At 41.1% G+C, this 27,072-nt stretch overlaps 3 protein-coding genes across 3 annotated transcripts; 1 reads left to right on the top strand and 2 right to left on the bottom strand.

Moving 5' to 3' along the window:
• The first annotated feature begins 1,065 nt into the window (after positions 1 to 1,065).
• On the top strand, positions 1,066 to 7,636 carry LOC146978075 (major histocompatibility complex class I-related protein 1-like). Its single transcript, XM_085790808.1, has 7 exons — positions 1,066 to 1,151; positions 2,586 to 2,855; positions 3,848 to 4,126; positions 6,117 to 6,437; positions 7,028 to 7,129; positions 7,291 to 7,308; positions 7,439 to 7,636. The coding sequence occupies exons 1-7, from the start codon at positions 1,103 to 1,105 to the stop codon at positions 7,486 to 7,488; spliced, it is 1,089 nt and encodes a 362-aa protein (XP_085646934.1). The 5' UTR covers positions 1,066 to 1,102; the 3' UTR covers positions 7,489 to 7,636.
• A 10,822-nt stretch (positions 7,637 to 18,458) lies between these two features.
• LOC146978074 (major histocompatibility complex class I-related protein 1-like) lies at positions 18,459 to 21,861 on the bottom strand. Its single transcript, XM_085790556.1, has 6 exons — positions 21,762 to 21,861; positions 21,284 to 21,550; positions 20,805 to 21,083; positions 20,412 to 20,714; positions 18,933 to 19,064; positions 18,459 to 18,502 (listed from the first exon to the last, which is right to left on the bottom strand). The coding sequence occupies exons 1-6, from the start codon at positions 21,859 to 21,861 to the stop codon at positions 18,459 to 18,461; spliced, it is 1,125 nt and encodes a 374-aa protein (XP_085646682.1).
• A 1,526-nt stretch (positions 21,862 to 23,387) lies between these two features.
• LOC146978073 (major histocompatibility complex class I-related protein 1-like) lies at positions 23,388 to 26,532 on the bottom strand. The gene is made up of 7 exons (XM_085790796.1): positions 26,487 to 26,532; positions 26,041 to 26,307; positions 25,081 to 25,359; positions 24,632 to 24,934; positions 23,819 to 23,920; positions 23,636 to 23,653; positions 23,388 to 23,524 (listed from the first exon to the last, which is right to left on the bottom strand). The coding sequence occupies exons 1-7, from the start codon at positions 26,530 to 26,532 to the stop codon at positions 23,475 to 23,477; spliced, it is 1,065 nt and encodes a 354-aa protein (XP_085646922.1). The 3' UTR covers positions 23,388 to 23,474.
• Positions 26,533 to 27,072: the final 540 nt, after the last annotated feature.

Here is a 27,072-nt window from a genome sequence, read left to right as displayed (position 1 = left end):
TACTGCCTCTGAACACATGAACGTTACAGTGGGTTAAAGAGCTTTAACTAAACTGTCCAGACAGGAAGTTCAGTGTGTGATGATGAGTGGACTAACAACATGTTTGTGACTTTTACAGCTCCTGGTGACTCTGAACTCACTGAGAACCTGAATCCAACCTGAAGCTCTGGGATTATTTTCTGTAAACACTACAGTGGTTTCTACTCCGAAGCTCTGAGAGTGTCATCTGTATATTTAGATCTGTACATAAATGTGAAATAAATATATCACACATCTATAACCAATCTGTCTTTAGACTGAGGTAGAATCACCCACCTAATTAAACACACTGTCAATCAGCTTCACTGAGTTCATCACAGTTGTTTTTGTGTAAAGTTCAGTGTGATCCTCTGTTTCCTGTTTCTATACCTGCATCAACTAAAAAAAACTTGTCTAAGCCTTCTGATTGTTTAGTGGGGAAAAAAAGTGGTGTTTCAGAATTTCCACGTCTAAATGTAAATTAATGATATCAAGATGTAAGAGGAAAATTCCTGTGCTACATATTTATTTCCCTTTATAGAAAGCATTAAGATTTTTACATTCCTGGGGATATGGATGGATGAAAGACTCACATTGATATTCATGGCTATCCTTTTGGCAGGAAATGACTGACACTCTTATTATGATAAGGTGAAGGTCCATTTCAGACTATACAGTCTGTCGGGTGTGAATCAGATGAGGTCCAACTAATCTGCTGTGGATCCTTCAGGACAACTCCTCCTCCTGCATTACTGTTGACATGAGAGATATTGAGAATCAGGAGATGCAAACTGGGGCTCTACTACTTGATTAAATGAAGTAAAGTACAGTTCCTTTTGAAGAAGTCTAGGGAGTTTGTAGATAATATGTTGAAGGAAACTTGACTTTCTGTCCTAAGTGTGTATGTGCTCTTTACTCACTTGCAGTCGGGACTCGGGAAACGGAGTGGTGTTGGTCTCCTCTCCTCTCTGTCCGCCTGTCAGTAGGCTGGCACGTGCTGTCACGTCAGAGTCACCTCAGACCGTTTCCCTAAAAAAAACACATACACTTCACCCTGAGGACACCGCGACGTTAGATAAACAAAATGAAAACGTTGATTTTGTTTCTTCTTCTCTGTCACAGTTCATCAGCAGGTAGGATCACATTTAAATATTTATTCAACTCTTCACTTTACTTTCTGCTCAGCTCTGGGTTTTGCTCCTGCGTCACACTGCTGCCTGACTTGGTTTCTGTATGTTGGTCTGGATCAGTCCTCCCTTAACCGTCTGCAGCTTGTCCAGCCAGTCCTAGCGTCCCTCCACTGGCTCCCGGTCCGTCTCCGCCTTGATTTCAAACTTCTTTTAATTGTTTTTAAAGCCCTTAACAGTCTGGCCCCACTGTACCTCTCCGAGCTCCTTGTGCGCCACACCCGACCTTAAAGGGATAGTTCACCCAAAATTCAAATTTCACTCATTATCTACTCACCCTCATGTCGACTAAGAGCTGTGAGAAGTTTCAGAGTCCTCTGTTCCTTCTCTGAGTTACGGGGGGTCCGTGCAGCAGTATTTGTCCATATGGTTGTGAATGGATACCAACTTTCTTCGTCCAAAAAGACACGCCAAAAAACATCCAAATACCTCCATGCTGCTCGTCTGTAATGTCCCTCTTGCATTGAAGCCCCGACACGAGAAATTGTTCCGCCGGTCAGTGCACTGACACAGGAAGAGCAGTGAACTGAGACACTGGGAGCTTCCGCTACAAACAAGCTTAAAATATAGACTTATTTAATTTTTTCAGAACAATTTCTCATGTTGGGGCTTCAATACAAGAGGGACATTACAGACAAGCAGTATGGAGGTATTTGGATGTTTTTTAGTGTGTCTTTTTGGAAAAAGAAAGTTGGTATCCATTGACAACCATTATATGGACAAATACTGCTGCACGGACCCCCCCGTAACTCAGAGAAGGAACGGAGGACTCTGAAAATTCTCACAGCTCTTAGTCGACATGAGGGTGAGTAGATAATGAGTGAAATTTGAATTTTGGGTGAACTGTCCCTTCAAGGTCATCTGACCAGCCACTTCTGCTGGTGCCAAAAACCAGACTCAAGTCTCTCCACATTCGGTCCTCCCAGTCCCTGGAGACTTTTAAATCGTCCCTAAAAACCCATCTTTTCCACCTGGCCCATCATTCAGCCTGATTTTATGTTGACCCCGTGGATTTCTCTCTCCCTTTTATCTTATTAAATGTTTCATGATTACTTGAACTGTTTGCCCTGTCTTATTTTTGTTTTACATCTATTCTATTACTTACTATACTATTGATGTTTTACCAACCTATTGTTGCTGCTGCTGCACTTATTCTTATTGTCATTGTTTTATTTAACTGTTTACCCTCCTACTGTGTGCAGCACTTTGGTCGACTGCTGTCGTTTTAAATGTGTTATACAAATAAATGCTGACTTGACTTGGTTTCACTTTCACCTCAGCAAGATTTACAATTTAATCTGACTGAATATATCACATTTATGAGGAGTTTAGGTTTATATTTATTATTATAAAAAAAAAAAAAACTTGTTTATCCCACAGTGAAACACACGCTGAAGTTTTTCTCCACTGTATCTGATGGAGTCACAACCTTCCCTGAGGTTGAGATTGTCAAGCTGGTTGATGACATTCAGACTGGTCACTGTAACAGCAACACAAACAGAGTAGAACCAACACAGACGTGGATGAAAACGGCTTTAGATGAGAATCCTGAACATCTAGGGTGGTACACTGGACATTGTATTGAAAATACTCCCAACTTCTTCAAGTCCATTATTCACAGTTTGAAACAGCGCTTCAACCAGAGTGGAGGTGAGTAGAGTCTATGATGTTTTTTTTTCTGCTTAACTGCTCTGTTATAAAGAAACTTCAGAGCTCAAGACAAAATGATTAGAGTGGGGTAGAGTGAATTTCAGTTCAAGCTTGTCACAAACAATTGAATCCAAACATAAATTGGAATATACACTGCCCATCCAAAAAATAAAAGAAGTCACCTCCTCGATTTAACTAAGGTAATAGGTAAGAGCCTCCCATCCCATTGGATAATTACTGCATAGGTGATTGTGTTTCAGCTGACAACAACCTATTTAACCCTAACTGATGCAGTGGAAAAGATGTTCATTTGTTTCAGAAGGGTCAAATAATTGGCATCAAGCAAATAAAACATCTAAGGAGATTGATGAGACTAAAATTGAGGAACAACACATTATTAAAAACTGGAAGGACAATGAGGAACCATCATCTTCAAGGAGGAAATGTGGTCCAATGTGACCACAGAGGCCAGACCTGAACCCCACTGAGAACCTTTGAAAAATGAATGTAACTCTGGACGGAAATAAATGTTGTGACATTGCAGAAGCTTATCGAAACGATGGCACAGCAAATCGGTGCTGTAATCAAAGCTAAAGGTGGTCCAAGGAAATATTAGAGTGTGACTTTTTTTTGGGACGGGCAGTGTATCATAATTTTCTTCATCAGTTCAGTTGGTAATGTTGATGTATTTGTGCATATTTCCAAACTTTTCACATTCTCAGTTAAATCAGAACAAACTAACCCTAACCCTACAGTGAACCTTGAGCTCTCAGGGTCCCTGACTTCTCACATTTGAGCAGTTGGAAATGAATCAATAATCAATATATTAAGAGTGATGTGGTCTTTCTGATGCACTGTCTTTATTAAGGCCAGTTAGGAGACAAGTGAAAATTAAGGGGAGGAAGATGCATCAATATCTCCATCTGAACTCAGAGTCCAGTGGAGACATCATCTGTACATCACTGTAACTTCAGTCTCTGTCTCTGTCTCAGGTGTCCACATTTTCCAGAGGTTGGGTGGATGTGAATGGGACGATGAGACCAGAGAAGTTACTGGTTTTCAACAGTATGGTTATGATGGAGAAGACTTCATATCACTGGACATCAAGACACAGACATGGATCGCTCCAAAACCACAGGCTGTCGTGACCAAACTGAGATGGGATGCTGACAAAGGGAGAATAAAAGAGAATGAGCACTACTTCACTCAGATTTGTCCTGAGTGGCTGAAGATGTACTTGAACTATGGGAAGAACTCCCTGATGAGAACAGGTAGAATCACATGAATGTGTGGGAATGAGTTGACTTCAGTGAACACATGTACAGCTCGACCTTTAGAGGAAACAAACCCTTTGCTTTGATTTAAACCAAAGTCTAATTATGAGTTGTTAGTCCATAGGGACTTGGCTCTTTGGATGATATTGTTTATTATTCAGCATTCACACTATTGTTCTTCTGTTCGGCCATTTTCTTCCGCCTTTTTACAGTCTTCTTCTAGTCCTTCATACTTTGTGCTATTTCAACAATTCATATATCAAAACGTGCAGCTTTTTCTGGACTTTATCAGATGTATTCAAATTTTTCATACTTTTTATACTTTTTCAAATATTTAACTTTTTCTGATTTTTTTCAGCTTTATAATGCGTGTGTGTTGCGTCTAACGAGCAGAGCTAGAGTGGTGCCAGAGTGGAGAGAGGCAAAAAAAACATTCTAGAGTTTTTCTGGCTAAACTGTCAGCACGGCCACAAATTAAACTCTAGACAAATTATTTTCTCCAGTTTTGTAGCCACACTTGTCTTCTGGCTAAAATTCTGGTCAAAAATGCAAAGAGACTTAGATAATAATTTAAAATATTTTTTAATTGCAGCCAGGGAGCTCTTTGCTCTCATTCAGCCCAATGCATTTTTTTCACAGCAGCAGGAGAAGGAGCTCAACTTTGTAACTTGCTGTTAAGTGCTTTTTAATTCATTTTAATTCACCAAAAAATAGTCACAGGTCACAAAAAAGTCCTCTTGGTGTGGCTAATTTCTGCACTTTCCTTTTCCTTTTTTTTAAGCAGAAGCCAGTGATCCTCTTATTAAAGGTTTTCTTTGCCCCTCACATAGTGTCTGTGTCTGTAGCCTAGTGGTTAGCTTGCTGGGCTGGAGACCTGAAGGTTGCTGGTTCAAATCTTGCCTCAACAACAATTATAGTGAATTATTTTCCCAGTGGTCCTCTGTTGACTTCTGATAACTTGCTTCATGTTGAAACTGCTGCTCTCAGCCTGAAATTCACAGAAATTTTCATTGTAAGTCATTCAAGCTTGACTCTCAAGCTTTCTTGGTGTTGACACAGTGTGTTTCCAACAGGTGCAGCTTTGGGCTCGTTAACTTCAGAGTGAGACAGAGTGCAGCTCATCAACAGACAACAGTGTTTGCAACTGTGTGTACACTGTGGCCTAGAGGCAAAGTCAAAGTCTTCTGACCATGAGGTTGTGGGTTTGATTCCTACCTCGGTCAAACATTTGTATGGTGATCACTGCTTGCACTGTTTGCTAATTCTGCAACAGCGTTCAGCTGCTTTCAGCATTCACACCATTTCCATTCTTGGAAATGTTTTTTCTAGTTTGTCCTAAAGTTTGGTTCAGAGTGAAACATCTCAACAACAGTCACATAATTGACTGACATGAAGTTTTCCACAGTTACTGAGCAAACACACAAATGTCTTTAAAGGGATATATAGCAGAGCCGTGAGCTGCTCAGAGCTACGCTACGGAGGCTCATGAGATTTCTTGGTTTCCCTCATCAAACTCATCGAATACACAATCCAACAACTCATCCAAAACCGCTGATGCGCGCTCCCGTCTGGGACAGTTTTTCATCAAGCAGTCTCTGTATTTCCCTCTACAACAACTCTGTCTGGTAACGTTCTGTTATTATCTCATAGCGTGGTGAATGTGCAGGTCACAACTTGTCCACCAGAGCGTTGTGGAGTTGTTGGATTGTGTATTTGATGGCTCTGCTCCACCGTTCTAAAAATAACTTGCACCGACAATTAAAGGTAACGAACCTACTGCTATGACTATAGGGATTATGGCAATGGGCCAATTTGCCAAAATGTTGAACTATCCCTTTAAATACTGGACATAAAGATATGTCCAGTTTCCTCTCTTTACCTTTGACTCCTCTCTATGTTGAGTTTCTTAATCCTTATTACTTGTTTCTTTTCCCTGGTTGCTGTTTCTCATCCCACTCTCTCTCTCTCTCTCTCTCTCTCTCTCCAGTCCGTCCCTCTGTGTCTCTCCTCCAGAAGACTCCCTCCTCTCCAGTCAGCTGCCACGCTACAGGTTTCTACCCTCACAGAGCCCTGATGTTCTGGACCAAAGATGAAGAGGAGCTTCATGAGGACGTGGACCAAGGAGAGATCCTCCCCAACCATGATGGATCCTTCCAGATGAGTGTTGACCTGGACGTCTCATCAGTCAAAGCTGAAGACTGGAGGAGGTACGACTGTGTGTTTCAGCTCTCTGGAGTGAAGGACGACATCGTCACCAAACTGGACAAAGCTCACATCAGGACCAACATGGGTAAGAGTGACATCAGCAGCTCCTGAATCTGATGTCATGTCTGTGGTTTGTTGGGTATTTTAGCTTTTTCTCCAGTTTAGTAACTTATCCATCTTCATTAAAACTCAAAATAATAAACTAGTTACATCATTAGAAGAAATCTTGAATTCAACACACACACACGCACGCACGCACACACAAAAAGAAAAGCAAAAAAACAAAAACACATTGAAAGAATTGCTTTGAATTTAGTCAATTTTGTAGAGGTCACTATGTCTTTGTCCTTAACATATGACTTTGTTTGCTAACTATGATGTGACATCACACTTATTTTGCACATTTTATATCCAAATGGTCAAAGGTCAACTTCACTGTGACATTATAAAGCGACTGAGGGGCTGCATAGACGAGATAAACTAATCAACGTGCTTGCTACTTGGTCTGCAGCGCATGTCTAGTAAAAACAATGTATGTAGAGATTTATACCTGCTACAATTGATAATGGATATCAATGGAAATGGCTCCTACAATCATAAACTGACAGACTGTAACTATATTGTCACCTTGGTTGATGTTGGTGCAGACGTCCAACTACAAGGTAATAATGTGTTACTGTTTATATTCACCAGGAAAGCCCAGTAACACGACTGTCCCCATCATCTCTGCACTGGTTCCTCTGGCTCTCGTCCTCATCGCTGTCACTGGATTCCTGGTTTATAAACAGAAGAAAGGTGAGAGAGAAAAACTGAAAAATTATCTTAATTTTACAATACTTGACAACCATGTTCACAGTTTTACAAAAAAGGAATAAATGAAGGAAACAGATGAGTTCTGTTCCATCCTGTCATTAACAACAGTGACTGAAATGTTTTGTCTTTTCTTCTCATTTTAGCCAAACAGCCTCCACCCTGTAAGTGAAATTTATCTTACTCTACTTAAAATGATCTTGGTCATCATTAGCACTTTTCAACCGTTTCAGATTGTTTTCAACATGTAATGCTGAAAAAAGTTTCACATAAACTGTGTTTCTGATCTTACAGCTCCTGACAGCAGCTCTGAACTCTCTGAGAGTTTGAATCCAAAAACCTGACAGACAAACAATCTCAGATGGGAGGGAAAAGTCCAAATAAATACATTAATTTTGCGATTAATTTGAAACATTTAACATCTTAATAATCTTAACATTATTAATAATAATGTTGTGTGCTATAGCTGAGTTAACGAGTGAGCTATGCTGTGTGTATTTCAATCAGGACAGACTATTAAGAATGGAATAGACGGGATGTGAAACGAAAGACATTTATTGTGAACAAATAATATTTTTGGCGCTTAGGCCCCAGGGAGTAGATCAGCTTAGAAGACAGATTGATGAATGTGAAGCTTCTATCTGAAGAGGACTTCCCCCGGGCCCAGACACTGGTGGTGGTAGAGATGATGCCTGCTGATATGGAGTCTCCGGACTGAGATGGAGATGCCTGGGTCCTGATTGAGGAGGTGAAGGGGAGGAGGTGGGTCGAGAATTTTCTGCGGGCTGGTTGACAGCTGAATGAGAGTAGAGAGAGAGCACTTTTAAACATGACAGCTGAAAGCTGATTGGAGGAGGAGAGAAGGTGGCGAATTGTGATTGGATGAGGACGAGTGCTGAGGGGTGTGTTTCAGAGGGAAGTGGGAGAGAGGAAATGACTCACTGAGCGTGCTTGGAGAGATAGTCTTCCTGTCTGAACTTTCGCTAAGCTTCATATGTACTATACTGTGTGTGTATATATATATATATATATATCTTTTACTTTTACTTTAAACGTAAAAGTAAAAGAAAACTGTATGATTACAATGTGTGGTAAATGAGTGTCTGATATTTTGAGGTTTTTGAAATACGTTAAAGAATTATGTGTCTGTTAACATGTTTTCTTTGGTAAGACAGGTCAAGTGAAGTGAGTGTTTGTGTTTATACTGTATGAAGATATTAACTTGTAAGAAGATGGATCACCCACGTGGTTTAGGCAGAAGTTACATACTATCTGTGACAACACAGACTACTGCAGGGTCTAATGACTAGTCATCTACAGCCATCAAGTGTCAAATGGGGTTTTCTGTCTTTGTTGTTGTTGTCGCACATTTCAATTAAAGTCTCCACTTTTAAAAACTGTATTCTTCTCTGTTCATCTATGACTACAGTGATATTTTTCTTGCAATTACCCTTCCATTCAGCCAAACGTATGGCAGCATTGCTGTTTATAAAACCCTTCTTCATCTTCAGTTAATGTACTGCCATGGTGACTGATATGACTTCCTCCTTCTGGTTCCTCTCGGTTAGTTACCATCTTGTGTGTGATAGAAGAAATGTTGCGGTGTAATTAAGTTGTTTGTGCCTCACTGCTTCTGTTGCTTGAAAGAAACAGGCACATCTACAAGTTTTTTGTTTAAAAAAAAATCATTTTTACAATTAAAGTTAAAGTTAAAGTTTATTTTTCACATAATATCAATATTTAGAATAATACCTAGACCTACAGCTAATACTATTCATTAAGAAACACAAAGATGAATAATTCAGGGTTCACACTCTTTTCTAGAGATTATTTTCCAGGACATTTTCTTCTTGATGATCTAGCTCATATGACAGGAACTTTTACTGCACTTACCTTTTCAATCATACATTGCATCCCACATAAAACCACCTAACTCACTTTAATTGGGTTAACGTTTATGCCAGTGCTACTTAGCCTTTCTCTCCCGATAAACCTGCATACTGTATGTTATTATTATTATATAGATTCAGATCATAGACATTTTCTTGCTTCTGTGTTTTATTACTTTAACAAAGTTAACACTGTGAATATACATGGCCTCTCCTGTTATCTTCTGTTTTATCTAAACAACACATTATATAGATTTCAGCTCAGGAGCTAACAATATTAGCAATAATTTAGACAGTTGGCTTCCACTCATTAATGTGACACTGGCTTCACATTTATTATCAACAAACACTCAGCAATGAACCAACATATATTTTAAACCTTTCTGAATGACAAACTTTAAACCTATAACAATTATCTGAACAAGCTAGCAATGAACAGAACCACACGTTTTATTGCTTGTGATGTTGCTTTGTTTTTCAATAAAATATTCTTTCTGGATTTTGCAGTTTTAATAATGAGATAAACTTTGGGGTTAAATAATCTCAAGTTAATTTTAGAGTAGGCTATTATGTTGCAATTAATCAGTGATGAGCACCAAATAGTACAGAACGTTTAACAGGGAAACATAATTTAAGGGATAAGACAGACAGACAGACAGACAGATGCAGTGTTAAACTTAAGCAATACTGTGGTTTGGCCAGAAGGTGTCACTGTTTCATACGTTTTAAAACAGCCATTTCTACCGGACCTGCTCCTGGTCAGGTGAAGTACAGTATGAAGCAGATGAGACTGTTTTATTATAATATAGTACATCCATGGGTTTTATACACAGCATTGAATGGACGGGTAATTGCAAGAAAAATATCACTGTAACTGGAGGCACAGATGAACAGAGAAGAATAAAGTTTTGAAAAGTGGAGACTTTATTGAAATGTGAAACAACAACAACAAAGACAGAAAACCCCATCTGACATTTTGGCTCCAGTAAATGACCAGTCATTAGATCCTGCAGTGGGTGTAGAGTCTGCCTTGACCTAAACCACATGGGTGATCCATCTGGCTAGTTGAATCTCAAAACCGAGGCCATTAAAGTGATCAGCATGGTGATATTTTATGATGAGCATCAAACAAATTATATTAATTTTTTTTAAATGTGCTTCATGTTCCAGTGTCTGTGCAAATACGTAAAAGACCAAGAAGAAATAAGAAAATAATGTTTTGAATGAATAATGTAATCAAGTGTAGTGATGCACTGCAGCCTAAATAAAGGATACTACAGCCTATACAGTGTTTCCCCTTAACGCCGTGATTTATAGCTGCACACTGCTACTGCTACATTATGTGCCTATATGTTCACACATTCATTAATATCAAAACTACTACTTCCAATCATTTTGCACACACACAACATCCAGCATTAATTTATAGTTTAAAGTCATTGAGGAGTGGATGAAGTCACCTAGGACTTTCTCATTCATCAGAATCAGAACAGCAACTACATTCAACGTAAACAACACTGCTTTTGCCAATTTTTAAATTAATCCCAAAAATGAATCCATTAATTTTAACTACTTCCATCCCATCTGTGGAACAATGATCCATTTATGTCATTCAGGTTTGGGATTCAAACTCTCAGAGAGTTCAGAGCTGCTGTCAAGAGCTGTAAGATCAGAAACACAGTTTATGTGAAACTTTGTCAACAATACATGTGGAAAAACATCTTTTGAAAGGGATGAGGAAGTGCAAATCATGTACAAGAAATAGAAATATGTTTTACTTACAGAGTGGAGGTGGTTTGGCTGAAATAAGAAGAAAAGACAGAAGATTTCAGTGAAGCACAAAAAGTATTGTAAATAATCAGATTATCTTTCTGTTTTTCTCTCTCACCTTTCTTCTGTTTATAAACCATGAATCCAGTGACAGCGATGAGGACGAGAGCTAGAGGAACCAGTGCAGAGATGATGGTGATGGTCGTGTCACTGGGCTTCTCTGGTGAACATAAACAATAATATATTATTACCATGTAGTTGAACGTCTGCACCAACCAGCCAAGGTGAAAAACTGACCATTTTGATATGAAACATGTAAAATTGGTGTTAAGTCACATCATAGTTAGCAAAAACATGTTCTGTGACATCACAGTGACCTCTACCTTTGAGCACAAAATTTACCATATCCAAAGGAATTCTCTCAATGTTTTTTTTTTAGCTTTCAGCTATGACTGACTGGTAAAGTGTTGTTGTTTTTTCTAATGATGTAACTGGTTTATTATTATGAGTTTTAATGAAGATAAATTTGTTACAGTCTGTGACATTCAGGAGCTGCTGATGTCACTCTTACCCATGTTGGTCCTGATGTGAGCTTTGTCCAGTTTGGTGACGATGTCGTCCTTCACTCCAGAGAGCTGAAACACACAGTCGTACCTCCTCCAGTCTTCAGCTTTGACTGATGAGACGTCCAGGTCAACACTCATCTGGTAGGATCCATCATGGTTGGGGAGGATCTCTCCTTGGTCCACGTCCTCATGAAGCTCCTCTCCATCTTTGGTCCAGAACATCAGGGCTCTGTGAGGGTAGAAACCTGTAGCGTGGCAGCTGACTGGAGAGGAGGGAGTCTTCTGGAGGAGAGACACTGAGGGACGGACTGGAGAGAGAGAGAGAGGATGAGAATGAAAAGTATAGTGACAATAGAAGTAGCGATGGACAGTGATGGAGACGAGAAAGTGTTTGTTCATGTCAGGATCAGCTGGAGATAAATGCAGGTGACTAAGCTCAAATAAAGCTCCATCAACAATAGATAGTGAGGCAATAACTTATAACAATAGGAGGAGGGGTCTCTTCAGACACACTCACAGTTCATTCAAGCTGATCTGTGGTTCTGTAATTGTGTCCTATTGTTGTGATCATCAAACTACATCAGGTCATGTGACTCTACCTGTTCTCAGCAGAAAGTTCTTCCCATAGTTTACGTACTTCTTCAGCCACAGAGGACAAACGCTAATTATGAGGTACTGATTGAGTTTTATTCTCCCTTTATCAGCATCCCAACTCAGTTTGGTGACGACAGCCTGTGGTTTTGGAGCGATCCATGTCTGAGTTTTCATGTCCAGTGATATGAAGTCTTCTCCATCATAACCAAAATTTTGAAAGCCAACAACTTCTTCAGTCTCATCGTCCCATTCACATCCACTCATCAACTGTAAGATGTGGACACCTGAGACAGAGACAGAGACAGAGACAGTTAAAGGACAGATGACGTCACCTCTGGTCAGATGATCAGTCTTAGACCTTTCTCACAGTCCTGAGCTGCTCAGGATTCAAAAATAATGTGGGTGTTGTCTTGGATGATTTAACTCCAGTTCACCTGTGTGGAGAGGTGGAGACTGGGTGAGTGGGTCGCTCTATTTTGTGTTGACTGACACTTTCTTTTCAGTCACTGTGATTATTTCCTTCATCAGTTTTTCATCATAAAATAAGTTGATCTTTTCTTAGTGAAGGTTTTACTATGCATACCTGAACTCATACCTATTGACCCTTCTCCTTCCACTGTAAGGAATTGGCTGAACTGAAGTGTGCTTTGGAACATGTGTATACAGTTGCACACTTCCATGTTCACTTGAGCACGCACACACACACACCCACACAGACATTCCCACTTGCACCCTCACTCCTAAGTTTAGTTGTGTTCTATTGTGACTTTTGAATTAGTTTATTTGTTTATTTTGTTTACTGCTGTGGTCCTTTATTTTTTGTTTTTATGTTACTGGTGTTAGATTCTCTTTATAAACCTTTCCGTGTTTTTTAATCTCACATGCACATCCTGCTTAATATATTTTAATTATTTTGCTTGCTTGGTTATAATATTGTGCAAAAAAAATGCATTTTTTAGACTGGCAGCAAATTCTTTTACTAAATTTTCAGATAAAAAGGAGGTCCAACCTCACACTCTCAGTGACTTTGTGTTTATTTCCTTTAGTCTCTACAATATCAGTGATGAAACTTAATTTGTATTTCACTGTTAGTTACAAATATGTGGTAGAATTTACTGGAATACATTTGTAGTTTTACTTTGAAGAGTCACTGACACTGATGCATGCTTTTATCTCTTGTCATTTAGTTTATTGTAATGCCCTGCTCTCTGTTCTTCCCAAAAGTGCATCTCTAATCTCCAACTACTACAGAATACAGCCGCACGCGTGCTGACGAGGACCAGAGGGCGGGAGCACATTGCACCAGTTTTAAAAATCGCTGCATTAGCTCCCCGTGCGCTTCAGGATTGATTTTAAGGTTCTTTTACTAGTTTTTAGATCTCCTAATGGTCTTTGGCCCTTTTATCTATCTGACCTACTTTTACTATATCAACCCTCACGGACGCTGAGGTCCTCCGGTGCCGGCCTTTTAGCCATTCCAACAGTTAGATCCAAAACACACAGGGAGGCGGCATTCAGTTATTATGGCCCCCGATTGTGGAACAGCCTCCCGGAGAACCTCAGGGCCGCAGAGAATGTTGAGGTTTTTAAAAAGAGGCTCAAGACCCATCTTTTTAATCAGGCTTTTAATTAATTAATTTTATTTCTTTATTCCTTTTAATCAGACTTCGTATCATATTTAGTTTTTATTCTATATGATTTCAGCTGATTTTATATATCCATTATATTTTATTTTATTCTATGAATTTTATACCTTTTATTGTATCTTATACTTTCTATCTTATCCTACTGTTTTAGTCATTAGCTTTTACTGTCTTAAAGCAGATATCAGTGGCACGGCCGTTTCGGCTAATGCTGTGTTCAAGGCAGGCTTTTGAAACCGTAAGTTACAGCTTCAAGTCACAACTACGACTTGGTAGCGTTCCAGGTAACCCGTAGCTCGTGTTTTTACCGTCCTGTTGTCTGTGAAAGTTCCCTATAACGGCCACTCGTAACTTCCGACCCGTGAACTCGTACCAGATCGAACTGGTATGACTTCACAGGTCGGAAAAACACAAAGTACGAGTTTCCTTGAACGCACCATGAGTTAGCAGCCCCCGCCCTTGTCAGGCATCAATTGGTCCTCGTGCTACGTCACCACATTCACGCGCATCCCTTGGCTGCACACACAGCCCTTCATGCCGTTCTCTCCCCTCATTGGATAACACTTGTATCCCACAAGGAAAATTTTCTCCTCGGGTTACAGCAGAGCAGAGTGACGGAGAGACTCGTGTTTAGGCTGAAATACTTCATGTAAGTGATTGCTGACGGAAAATAGGACTATTTAGGACTTATATTAACAAAAACATTCCACTGATATCTGCTTTAATAGTCTTAGTCCATTCATTTTTATCTCCAGTGTTTCCTCCTGGGGGCCTGCCACACTGGGAGTTGCTTTGGTCTACCGATGGGGGTGCTGTCCCGTGGACGGCTCTGGCCCGGGTGGCTAGAGGACTCCACACATTGGTGTGGGGCCTCCTGTCTGCCTGGGTCGGGGTTGCCCCTGTGGCAGCGCTCCCTAGTCGTGGGCCGGGAGCCTTCTCAGTGTGGTGGGCCCCCAAAGGTGGCTTCTCCTCTCGCCTCAGGTGTTGGTGCCTGGCCATGTCTCTCTAAAGTCTCAGCTAGTGTGTGGGTGTGAAAGCTTGTGAGTGTGTATGTTGGTGTGTGTTGGTGTATGTGAGTTGTTATGTCTCTATGTGTCTGTATGTCTAGATGTCAATGTGTGTATTTGTTGTTTTTAGCCTCTGTGAGGCACTTTGTGTTGCTTTTAGCATGAAAGGTGCCATATAAAAAAAATAAAATGAAATTTCAATTTGAATTTCAATGAGTTGCTTAAGAGGAGCATATTTCAGACTGTACCTACCTTCACTGTGGTTAAAACTCTGCTTGACATGTTCAATCCTGGGTCTTAAAACAGGGAGACTCTGAAAACACCACTTGTTGTACAACTGCAGATGTTCAGGGTTCTCATCCAATGCTCTTTTCCACCAGGTCTGTTTTGTTTCCAGTGTGTTTGTGTTGCTGTCACAGTAACTCACCTCAATGTCATCAACCAATGCAAAAGCCATAAACTCAGGGAGGTTTGTGGGCCCAGAAGATAAAGTATATACATACTTGACTGTGTGTTTCCCTGTGGGACAGTTGGGGACAGACAAAGTTTGGTAACACTTTATTTTAAGGGGTCCTTGTTCCTGTGTATCTACCTAATTAATTACAGTGTAATTACCTATGTAACCGTATGTAATAACATGTACTTACATTGTAAATACATAGTGTATTTTGGTGTACTTACAGGTCCTTGTTACACTTGTAATAAGAAATGCTTGTGCAAAGAGAGAGGCCACTTTGGCATTTCTTATTACAAGTGTAACAAGGACCTGTAAGTACACCAAAATACACTATGTATTTACAATGTAAGTACACCAAAATACACTATGTATTTACAATGTAAGTACATAGCCCCGCCTTTCCGACAATAGACTTCCATTCATCGTAATAGCGGGGTTTTCTATTTTTTCTAAAGACCCCGCTATTCCGAAAAGGTTATTGGGGGAAACCCCCAGTGCGCAGTGCGCATTGATCCTTTTTTCCTTTTTGGGGTCAAATGGATCATGTGCATAATTAACTGCAAAACAAGCAAATACTTCATATTAATGACATAACGTTCATTATGCTTCTGGCCTGTCTAGCCTCTACCTGGTCTTTTTACTAAACTTAACCAACTCCTTTCTTCATTGCCTAAACCCAACCAAAGCATCTCCCTCAGTCAGCTGTCAGCACGAGCGGCGGCTGCAGCAGCCTCGCGCCCTGTGAGCTCAAGCCGGGTTCAGCCGCGCTCGAGCGGCGCAGGGGGGGAGAAAAAAAGTGTATTTCTATTACTGTGTGGGAGATCTCCAACAACGAAGTCGGGGAGAAAGCAAGTGGGACAGATCTGCCCAGTCCCTGAGCAGCACGTTTCACAGACAAGCTGCAACACAGACTGTAAACAACGTCACGCGGTTCAGCACCTTGGACAGCTGTGGGGGGGGAGGGTGTCGGAACAGCGGTGTTTCGAAATGGAGGGGTGTCCCCAATTACACTGTAATTAATTAGGTAGATACACAGGAACAAGGACCCCTTAAAATAAAGTGTTACCCAAAGTTTATTTTATAAACACTTCCAATGAATGTGATATCTATATATCAGAGCTGAAAATCCCATTGAGATAAAAGAGAAACCAAACCATGCAGCAGTGTGACGCAGGAGCAAAACCCAGAGCAGCAGAAAGTCAAGTGAAGAGTTGAATAAATATTTAAATGTGAATCCTACCTGCTGATGAACCGTGACAGAGGAGAAGAAACAAAAGTAATGTCTCCATTTTGTTTTTTCAGATAAACAACAGACCGATGATACGCTGTAAAGGTGTTCAGAAATGGCCGTTTGTCCTGTTTGTCCTGTTTGTCGCGCCTCCTTCTACGAGTTTACCCGAGGTTAAACTAATTTGATTGGTCGTTATCGAGCGGGCGGGATATTCAATGTTTTGTGGCGAGATGAAGGCTGTAAGTGGGTCTGACGACAACGCCACCTGGGGAGTTTCGCCCCAGGAGATAGTTATGTGTTGTAAATAACAGTTAGATGTACTACAGGCTACAGGTTCGAACACCACTGGCAGAGACGTTTTTAGAGAAGTATAAAAATAGTTTTCTTTTTATTTCTCACAATTAATAAATGAAATGCATCAATCAATAAGGCTGCATAAACACTCCAGCTGGGGCCGAGAGGAGGGGGTGAACAGGGCTGGGGCTCATCACGGCGGACCTAAATCAAATCAAGGGAGGGATTACTAACCAAAAACACCCGTGGCACTGCACACACACACACACACACACAAGGGGATTCGTGAAGAAAATACCACCACCAGGGATTGGGTCGCCGCTTGGCCCACAGCACCTGTCCACAAAGAAAAAGAGAAAATAAATAAACAGGCCACACAGCTGAGCGCAGCAATAAAATATCACACACACAAACAATGTATTGCAAATAAACAAACACAATAAATCAAGATTCCAAAGACATTAACAAAATACCAAAATCAAGCAATATGTTTTAAACAAGAAAACAATAACAAAACAATAATTCAATATTAATTAAACTAAACAAAATTAACAAAATAAGTCCTGTTTTATAATAGTGCGAATTATTAAGAAATTAACTAAAATGCCTGAGACTGGAATGAGACGCTCGGCGCAGAGCCGGCCTTGGTCACTAGGCAGGCTCGGGAGAGCCCCGAAACCACAGAACAGTCCAATAAGGCAGAGTTAAATACTCATACAAAACAGCAGCGCCGTCCAAGGAGCCGTGGCGATAATTGATTGAAGGGACCTCGCCGGCGCAGCGTCACAGCCGACCAGGAAGGGTAAACGCACGGCTTCTGCCTGATTCAGCTGTGACAAGATATTAACAATTAACCGGGAGGATTAAACAGCGATTAGAGGAAGAGAGGAGGGCGGACAACGCCGACTTACCAAGAGAAGCCACCACCACACACAGACGGCCTCCAGCGGGGCAACTCGGCCCCCCCCGGCAACAGCAGCCAGCCACACTACAGTAATTAAACAGAGAACCGTGTCACCAGTGCGCCCTGTGGCACGCTAAGTGGGAGGAAGGACAGCGGTGCGCATACCTGTAGTTATACCAGAGGAGACGTGCGCCACAACGATCCGCCACGGCCAACAGAGCTTCCCACACTCAAACACCAAAAGGCTATAATGCCTGCTCCGGCTCTGCCACGCCAGGCCACAGCCACCACGGAGACGAGCAGAGACGAAAAGGAAGAGGGGCTGCAGGTGTGACCAGACCAGTATTAGAAAGTTCGCAGCGCCGCCCATCAATCAGCGCGCCCATCAACACCTGCGGTGGATGGAGCAAGGAGGAGGGGGGAAGGGATGGGAAGGGAAAGACCATCCTGCCACAGTTTGCAGTCTATGGGCGCGACCGAGCTCGGTGTGTGTGTGTGTGTGTGTGTGTGTGTGTGTGTGTGTGTGTGTGTGTGTGTCTTGTCTCAGACGTTTGATTGACGGATGATGGATCCAATATCAGTGGCTGATGAATCGTGAGCAACGTGACGCATAATTTGTGTGCGAAAAAAAACTACCCCACTTTCATCCCGGATTTAAAGTTTGGGTAGCCTATTAGTATTATTATATAGTATTTCTGCAGTATTCATTTCTGTGGTCATATGTTAATTACCGTAGGTGGGCGGTGCGATCTTAGTCTAAAGCTGGATTGGTTATGGAGATGAGGTTGATTGTAAAGAAATAAATGTATAAATAATTAATGTGAAAATAAAGGAAGAGCATTTTTTAGGATCAAAATATATTTATGTACAGATCAAAACATATAGATTATACTCTCAAAGCTCCAGAGTAGAAAAGCAGCTGTCACTCAGACTCTGTTACAGAAAATAATCCCAGAGCTTCAGGTTGGATTCAGGTTCTCAGTGAGTTCAGAGTCACCAGGAGCTGTAAAAGTCACAAACATGTTGTTAGTCCCTTAACAAGAGGCACCTGACCAGAGTGTAAAAATGTGTGGCAATGTGTTGTAAATTGTGTGTGTTTGTATGTGTCTGGTGAAACGAAATGTAAATGGTCATGTGAAAAAGAATTTCCCTAGAGGGACAATAAATGTCTAAAGTCTAAAGTCATCATCACACACTGAACTTCCTGTCTGGACAGTTTAGTTAAAGCTCTTTAACCCACTGTAACGTTCATGTGTTCAGAGGCAGTAGAGGAAAAACTAGTTGTACTTACGAGGTGCAGGGAGTTCAGCTGAAAACAGAAGAAGAAGTTGACTTTTTTTTTCATATTGAAGTGTAGAGTTTCATCAGACTCTGAGTCTTGTCACTTGTTGCTTTATCACATTTTGACTCAGTGTTGCAGCCTGGACACAAACATCCACTCAGCTGCTGGACTCTCTCACCTGTCTTCTTTTTGTAGACCAGAAATCCAACCACAGAACAAATGAGGACGACGACAAGAACAACCACTGCAACAACGACGGTGATGGTCGAGTCACTGGACTTCTCTGTTCAACAAAACACAAAGAAACAAAACCATCATCACACAATGTGCAGGTGAAGCAGGTTAGAGCAGAGACTCATCATGTGTCATCATGTGTCACTTACAGCTACAAGGTGACATTTATACCAGAGTGAAGTGATTTCTCTCCTTACTGTTCTCAGAACAGTTCCCAACACATTAAGGAGCTGATGTCTGTTTACATTCATCTGGTAATTTACTGCCCCCTTGTGGAGGCAGCAGGTTATTGTCTCTGCATGGAAACCTGTCAACCATCTCTAGTTTGTGCACAGTGCTGCCCTGCTGCACTTAAAGGGCATTTCCAGTCGTAATCAATGTTTACCTCAGATATCAGGTCACCTATGATCAGTGCATTTCATACCATCCATACTCCCAACTGCAGCGTGTGGACGTTTATATTCGTTTTTGTTCAAGAATCTATCGTTTTTTCAATGTTCATTGGCTACAGACTAATTATAAAATTGTTCTGTGGTCACAAGTAACGTCCTTTTGACCATCATTAAAATTTTTTAATTTGCTTTACAGTTAAATTAAATCAATAGACTTATCGCGGCTTCCGCATTGTTCCTTTCCAGGTCAGAGAACACAACAGTTGAGGGACTCTCATAAATCTATGAGGGACGTATTCTCTGAGCCGGAAAGAAACAAGGCCAAAGGTGTGGTAAGTCCGAATTTTAATTGACTTTAATTGTAAAGCTAATTTTAAAATTTAAATAATGGTCAAAGGTATGTTACTTGCGAACCAAAGAACAATTTTAAAATTAGTCCGGAGCCAATTAATATTGAAAAAAACGACAGATTCTTTAACAAAAACAAATATAAACGTCCACACATGGCAGTTGGGAGTATGGATGGTATGAAATAAACTGATAATAGCTGACCTGATATCTGAGGTAAACATTGATAACAACTGGAAATGCCCTTTAATTGATGAGGTTTATTAACCAAGAGATGAGCTGGTCAGCTTTTTTTTTTTTTTTTTTTTTTAAGTATATTTTTTTGGCTTTTCTTGCCTTTATTTGATAGGACAGTTGAGAGTGTGACAGGAAATGGGAGGCAGAGATGAGGGGAATGACATGCAGGATAGGGCCGTCCGACGCGGGACTCGAACCGGGGCCGCCTGCAGCGAGGACTATAGCCTCAACACATGGGGCGGGTGCTCTACCAACTGAGCTAAACTCCGCCCCGAGCTGGTCAGCTTTTAAACCACTGTATCTATGTTCACAACTGTTGTTGAAGATGAATTCACAGCTCAACTGTAGAACAAAGACTAAAATACCCAACAAACCACAGACATGACGTCACATTCAGGAGCTGCTGATGTCTCTCTTACCCATGTTGGTCCTGATGTGAGCTTTGTCCAGTTTGGTGACGATGTCGTCCTTCACTCCAGAGAGATGAAACACACAGTCGTACCTCCTCCAGTCTTCAGCTTTGACTGATGAGACGTCCAGGTCAACACTCATCTGGAAGGATCCATCATGGTTGGGGAGGATCTCTCCTTGGTCCACGTCCTCATGAAGCTCCTCTCCATCTTTGGTCCAGAACATCAGGGCTCTGTGAGGGTAGAAACCTGTAGCGTGGCAGCTGACTGGAGAGGAGGGAGTCTTCTGGAGGAGAGACACTGAGGGACGGACTGGAGAGAGGAGACGAGGAGTTATGATACAGTGGTGAATCAAGCTGATGGATCGTGATCATCAAACTACATCAGGTCATGTGACTCTACCTGTTCTCAGCAGAAAGTTCTTCCCATAGTTCACGTACATCTTCAGCCACTCAGGACAAATCTGAGTCAAGAAGACTGCAGTATAGTGGCTTCCACCTTTCTCAGCATCCCAAATCTGTTTGGTGACGACAGCCTGTGGTTTTGCAGTGATCCATGTCAGTGTCTTCATGTCCAGTGATATGAAGTCTTCTCCATCATAACCAAACTGAAAAAAACCATCAACTTCTCCAGTCTCATCGTCCCATTCACATCCACTAAACGACTGTAAGATGTGGACACCTGAGACAGAGACAGTTAAAGGACAGATGATGTCTCCTCTTTTAGACCTTTCTCACAGTCCTCTGCTGCTCAGGGTTCAAAAACAGATTATTTTTGTTGACTACTACTAATGTTGACGGGTTATTATGTTGATGCTCAGTAGATGGACCATTGTTTAGCAGCCAAATCATTAAATATAATATAAAACAGACCGTACCTACCTTCACTGTGGTTAAATTGCTGGTCGACATGTTGAATGGTGGCTCTGTGGACTGGCAGAAACTCAAGACACTGACCAGCGTACCACTGTAGATGTTCAGGGTGCTCATCCAGTCCTCTTTTCATCCAGGTCTGTTTTATTTCTACTGTGGTTGTGTTGCTGTCACACTGAACAGTCTCAACGTCATCAAGCAGCGCCACGCCCACAAACTCAGGGAGGTTTGTGACTCCAGAAGACAGAGTGGAGAGAAACTTTACAGCGTGTATCACTGAGGGACAGACAAGGTTTTTATTATAAATATAAACCTTCATAATTGTGATATATTCAATCATCAGAGTCAGTTGAAACACTAGTTGAGGTGAAAGTGAAACCAGGTCATGCAGCAGTGTGACGCAGTAAGAGTAAAACCCAGAGCTGAGCAGAAAAAAGTATGAAAAAAGAAAGTGAAGAGTTGAATAAATATTTAGATGTGATCCTACCTGCTGATGAACTGTGACAGAGAAGAAGAAACAAAATCCACGTTTTCACTTTGTTTTCCCACAGACGATCGACGGATCGATGATACAGACACTTTAACATCCTGTCCATGAATAACAAAAAAGGAGAAGTGACAAAATCCCAATATTTGTCACTATGGGCCTGAAAATAAAAAATAGAAACTGGACAAACAGGAAGTTTTTGAAGCACACGGTATTAGAAGAATAAAACGGTATTAATGTATATATACAGTATATGACAGCGTTTGAATAGCATAGTTGGCTAAATTTATTGTTGTGACCCTGGCTTCACATGTATTATCAACTAACTCTCAGCAATCAACCAACACACATTCTAAACTGTTCTTGCACCAGAGCTGAATGACAAACTTAAACCTTTAACAATTAGGAGAACAAGCTAGCAACAGAGCCAGACATGTTTCATTATTTGTGTCATTGATTTATTTTTCAATAAAATCGTCTTTCTGTGTTTTGCAGTTTTAATAATGTGATACATTCTCCTACTTACACATACAGTACATACTCCTGCAATACCGTGGTTTGGCCAGGAGGTGTCACTGTTTCCAATGTTAACAGCATAGAGCCATTTCTAACAGACCTGCTCCTGGTCAGGTGAAGTATGACGACCTGTACGAAGCAGATGAGACTGTTTCTTTCAGACAACAGAAGCAGTGAGAAATCTTAATTAAACCTCAACATTTCTCTCACACAAGATGGTAACTAACCGATCATCCAGAGGGACCAGAGGGAGGAAGTCTTCAGTCACCATGGAAGCACAAGATGAAGACGGATTTACAACATGCCGCCAAACGTTTGGCTGAATGGACGGGTAATTGCAAGAAAAATATCACTGTAACTGGAGTCACATATGAACAGAGAAGAATTAAGTTTGGAAACGTGGAGACTTTATTAAAATGTGAACAATAACAACAACAAAGACAGAAAACCCCATTCGACAAAGGTGACCAGCCATTAGACCCTTCAGTAGCCTAGGTGTCAGTCTGTGTTGCCACATAGTATGAAGCTCCTGCCTAAATCACGTGGGTGATCCATTTGCTTACAAGTTAATTTTCATATAAACACAAATAATATAGGCTATAACACAATGTGCACATGGCACACTCATAAGGTGCCATCACTGTTTATCTGGTTCCACCAAAACCTGTTATCATATTGTCACTTGACCTATCTTACCAAAGAAATCATGCTAACTGACACATAATTCTTTAATGTATTTCAAAAACCACAAAATATCAAATATTAATATTATTTACCACACATTGTAATCATACAGTTTCTTTTACTTTAAGCTTTTCTACTCTTTTGTTTCCTTCTTAAGATAGAATCACACAAAGGCATGTGAGATCAGCTCAAAGTACCTTTATAATTCAAATGGTTTCATATTTGAATTGTCACTGTTTAAAGACCTTGTTTTTTTTATCCAGTAAAAGTATTTAACAAAACACAGACCTCTGTTAAAATGCCAGTCAAATCTCAAAACTACCAAGGCCATTGAATTGACTAGCCTAGATGCTGATTTAAAAAAAAAATATATATATACACACACAATATACACAGCTCACTCGTTAACTCCGCTATAGCACACAACATGATTAAGATGTTAAATGTTTCAAATTCATCTATCTAAAATTAATTTATTTGGACTTTTCCCTCCCATCTGAGATTGTTTGTCTGTCAGGTTTTTGGATTCAAACTCTCAGAGAGTTCAGAGCTGCTGTCAGGAGCTGTAAGATCAGAAACACAGTTTATGTGAAACTTTTCAGCATTACATGTTGAAAACAATCTGAAAAGGTTGAAAAGATCATTTTAAGTAGAGTAAGATAAGTTTCACTTACAGTGTGGAGGCTGTTTGGCTAAAATGAGAAGAAAATATAAAATGCTTCAGTCACAGTTGTTTATGACAGGATGGAACAGGACTCACCTGTTTCCCTCATTTATGCCTTTTTTTGTAAACCTGCGAACATGATTGTGAAGTATTGTAAAAGTCATTAAATCAGGTAATCTTTTCTCTGTCTCACCTTTCTTCTTTTTATAAACCAGGAATCCAGCGACAGCCATGAGGACGAGAGTGAGAACAACCAGTGCAGAGATGATGGTGATGGTCGTGTCACTGGGCTTCTCTGGTCAGTATAAACAGTAACACATTAGCTACTACCTTGTAGATGGATGTCTGCACCAACCAGCCAAGGTGAAAATATAGTTACAATCTGTCAGTTTATGGAGCCATTTTGTCATGTTTGTGTGTATGAATTGGGCTAGGTGTCCTCATGTCCTCACTGTACCAGGTGTAAAGCTCTACATAGGAATTTTCTATCAGGTGTCATGTGTTGCAAGTGTATCAAAGAATGGACCTTATTCACACCGGTAATGGATTTTTGCATATTTGGTGAAGATTATTGATCAATGAGAAATAAAAGAACATTCAATGAAGAAGTGAAACTGGAAGTCATTTGTTTTCACTAGCCACACGTAGGGCTGCCACGATTAGTCGACTAGTCACAACTACGTTGACCATTAAAATCGTCGACAACTAATTTAATAGTCGACGCGTCGTTTTTTGTTTTTTTTTAACTTTGTTTTTCACTCAAAACTGCTGCAGCACCTTCCACACACGCAGCCGCCCACCACACACACGTGCGCTCACTCACTCAAGGTGAGTTAGTACAGGTGTCCTCTCTCTTCTCTCTCTACCTCTCTTGTCCGTCATCAAGCGGCACCGCATAGCTGCTACAATGATGTAGATGATTTACTTACTAAACTGGAAAAAGCTAAAATACCCAACAACCCACGGACATGACGTCACATTCAGGAGCTGCTGATGTCTCTCTTACCCATGTTGGTCCTGATGTGAGCTTTGTCCAGTTTGGTGACAATGTCGTCCTTCACTCCAGAGAGCTGAAACACACAGTCGTACCTCCTCCAGTCTTCAGCTTTGACTGATGAGACGTCCAGGTCAACACTCATCTGGAAGGATCCATCATGGTTGGGGAGGATCTCTCCTTGGTCCACGTCCTCATGAAGCTCCTCTCCATCTTTGGTCCAGAACATCAGGGCTCTGTGAGGGTAGAAACCTGTAGCGTGGCAGCTGACTGGAGAGGAGGGAGTCTTCTGGAGGAGAGACACTGAGGGAAAATCTGGAGAGAGGGAGACTCAGACCAACTCAGGTCTTAAAACAAGGTGATGTCAGACTGAGGAGTGATGATACAGTGGTGATTCAGTCTGATTGGTCGATATCAATATTGTTGTGATCATCAAACTACATCAGGTCATGTGACTCTACCTGTTCTCATCAGAGAGTTCTTCCCATGGTTCAAGTACGTCTTCAGCCACTCAGGACACGACTGAGTTAAGACGTTCCCATGGCCTTTCATTCTCTCTTTCTCAGCATCCCATCTTAGTTTGGTGATGACAGCCTGTGGTTTTGCAGCGATCCATGTCAGAGCCTTCAGGTCAAATGACAGGAAGTCTTCTCCATCATAACCAAACTCAACAAAACCAGTAACTTCTCCGTTTTCCTCATCCCATTCACATCCGCCCAACCTCTGTAAGATGTGGACACCTGAGACAGAGACTGAGACAGAGACAGTTAAAAGACAGAAGTTGTCTCCTCTGGTCAGATGATCAGTTTTAGACCTTTCTCACAGCCCTCTGCTGCTCAGGATTTAAAAACAGATAATAAGTGATCATTATTTAAAGCAGAAGTAAGCGATCCGGTCGTTTTGGGTAACTTCCTGTCAGCCGATGGAGTTAGCAGTCCCCGCCCTCGTCTCTACGTCACCACATTCATGCGCATCCCTTGGCTGCACACACAGAGAGGACTGCCCCTTTATGCCGTTCTCTCTCCTCATTGGATAAAGGTTGTAGGATACAAGGAAAGTTTTCTCCTCGGCTTACAGCAGAGCAGAGTGACTGACAGACCCGTGTTTCAGACCAAACACTCTATAGAAGTGATTGCTGTCGGAAGATATAACTATTTAAGACTTATATTAACACAAACATTCTGCTTTAAAATATATCTGTAGGAGCCACAAACAATCAGAGGATTAGATTTTGTGGTTTATACATTGTCAGGCTCGACCTCAGTTTCTAAGTGACAGTTTATTTCCTGAGGTCTCAACAACATCAGTGATGAAACACATTTGTAGTTTTACTTTGAAGAGTCACTGACACTGAATCAGTTGGTTATCATAGTTCAGCAGCAAAACAACATTAAATATAACATAATACAGATTGTACCTACCTCCACTGCGGTTAAAACTCTGCTTGACCTCTTGAATAATGGCTCTTAAATGAGGCAGAACCTCAAAACACTCTCTTTTGTACCACTGCATTTGTTTAGGGTTCTCATCCAATGCTCTTTTCGACCAGGTCTGTTTTAGTTCCAGTGTGTTTGTGTTGCTGTCACAGTATCCTACTTCAACGTCATCAATTAATGTAAGACCCACAAACTCAGGGAGGGTTGTTGGTCCAGAAAACAGAGTGGTGAAATACTCCAGGCTGTGTTTCACTGTAGAACAGACAAAGTTTTTATGATAAATATAAACCTTTACTCCTCATTAGATTCAGCTGAAAATCTAGTTGAGATAAAAGTGAAACCAAATCATGCAGCAGTGACACAGGAGTAAAACCCAGAGCTGAGTAGAAAGTAAAGTGAAGAGTTGAATAAATATTTAAATGTGATCCTACCTGCTGATGAACTGTGACAGAGGAGAAGAAACAGTAACGTCCTCATTTTATTTTATTTTTAAACGTCTCTGTGTCCTCAGGTTGAAGTGTTTGAGCTCAGTACATGAAAACGGAGCAGCACACGGCGCCGCCCTTATGTCTTGCATCCAATTTCCGTTTTGTGTTGCTGACTTGGCGACTTTCTCCCGAAATCTGTCGACTTTCCAAATCCTCTTCTTGGCGATTTATTTTTGAGAAAAGCCACTAGCGACAAATCTCGCAACTTTCTGGTGTTTCTGAGACTGTGACGTGAGAGCACGGAGCACCGTAACCTACTGTCCTCAACGAGCACCGGGCGCTGCTGTGAGCCCCCCCGCCTGACAGACGGACAGAGAGGAGACCCACTTCACTCCGTGTCCCCCACTGCAAGTAAATTGCGCGTGCGCAAAGACCACACACACTTCAACGTAACCTCGCATCTTCACCGTGTTAAAGGAAAATTCCTGTCCTTATCTACAAACTCCCTAGACTTTTCCACAAGGAACTGTACTTTACTTCATTTAATCTAGTGGAGCCCCAGTTTGCATCTCCTGATTCTCATTGGTAT

This window comes from Trachurus japonicus, chromosome 11, assembly GCF_045865225.1.
Source record: "Trachurus japonicus isolate A0001 chromosome 11, Traja_1.0".
Taxonomy (NCBI): Eukaryota; Metazoa; Chordata; class Actinopteri; order Carangiformes; family Carangidae; genus Trachurus; species Trachurus japonicus.
This window is presented reverse-complemented; position numbering and strand designations above follow the sequence as displayed.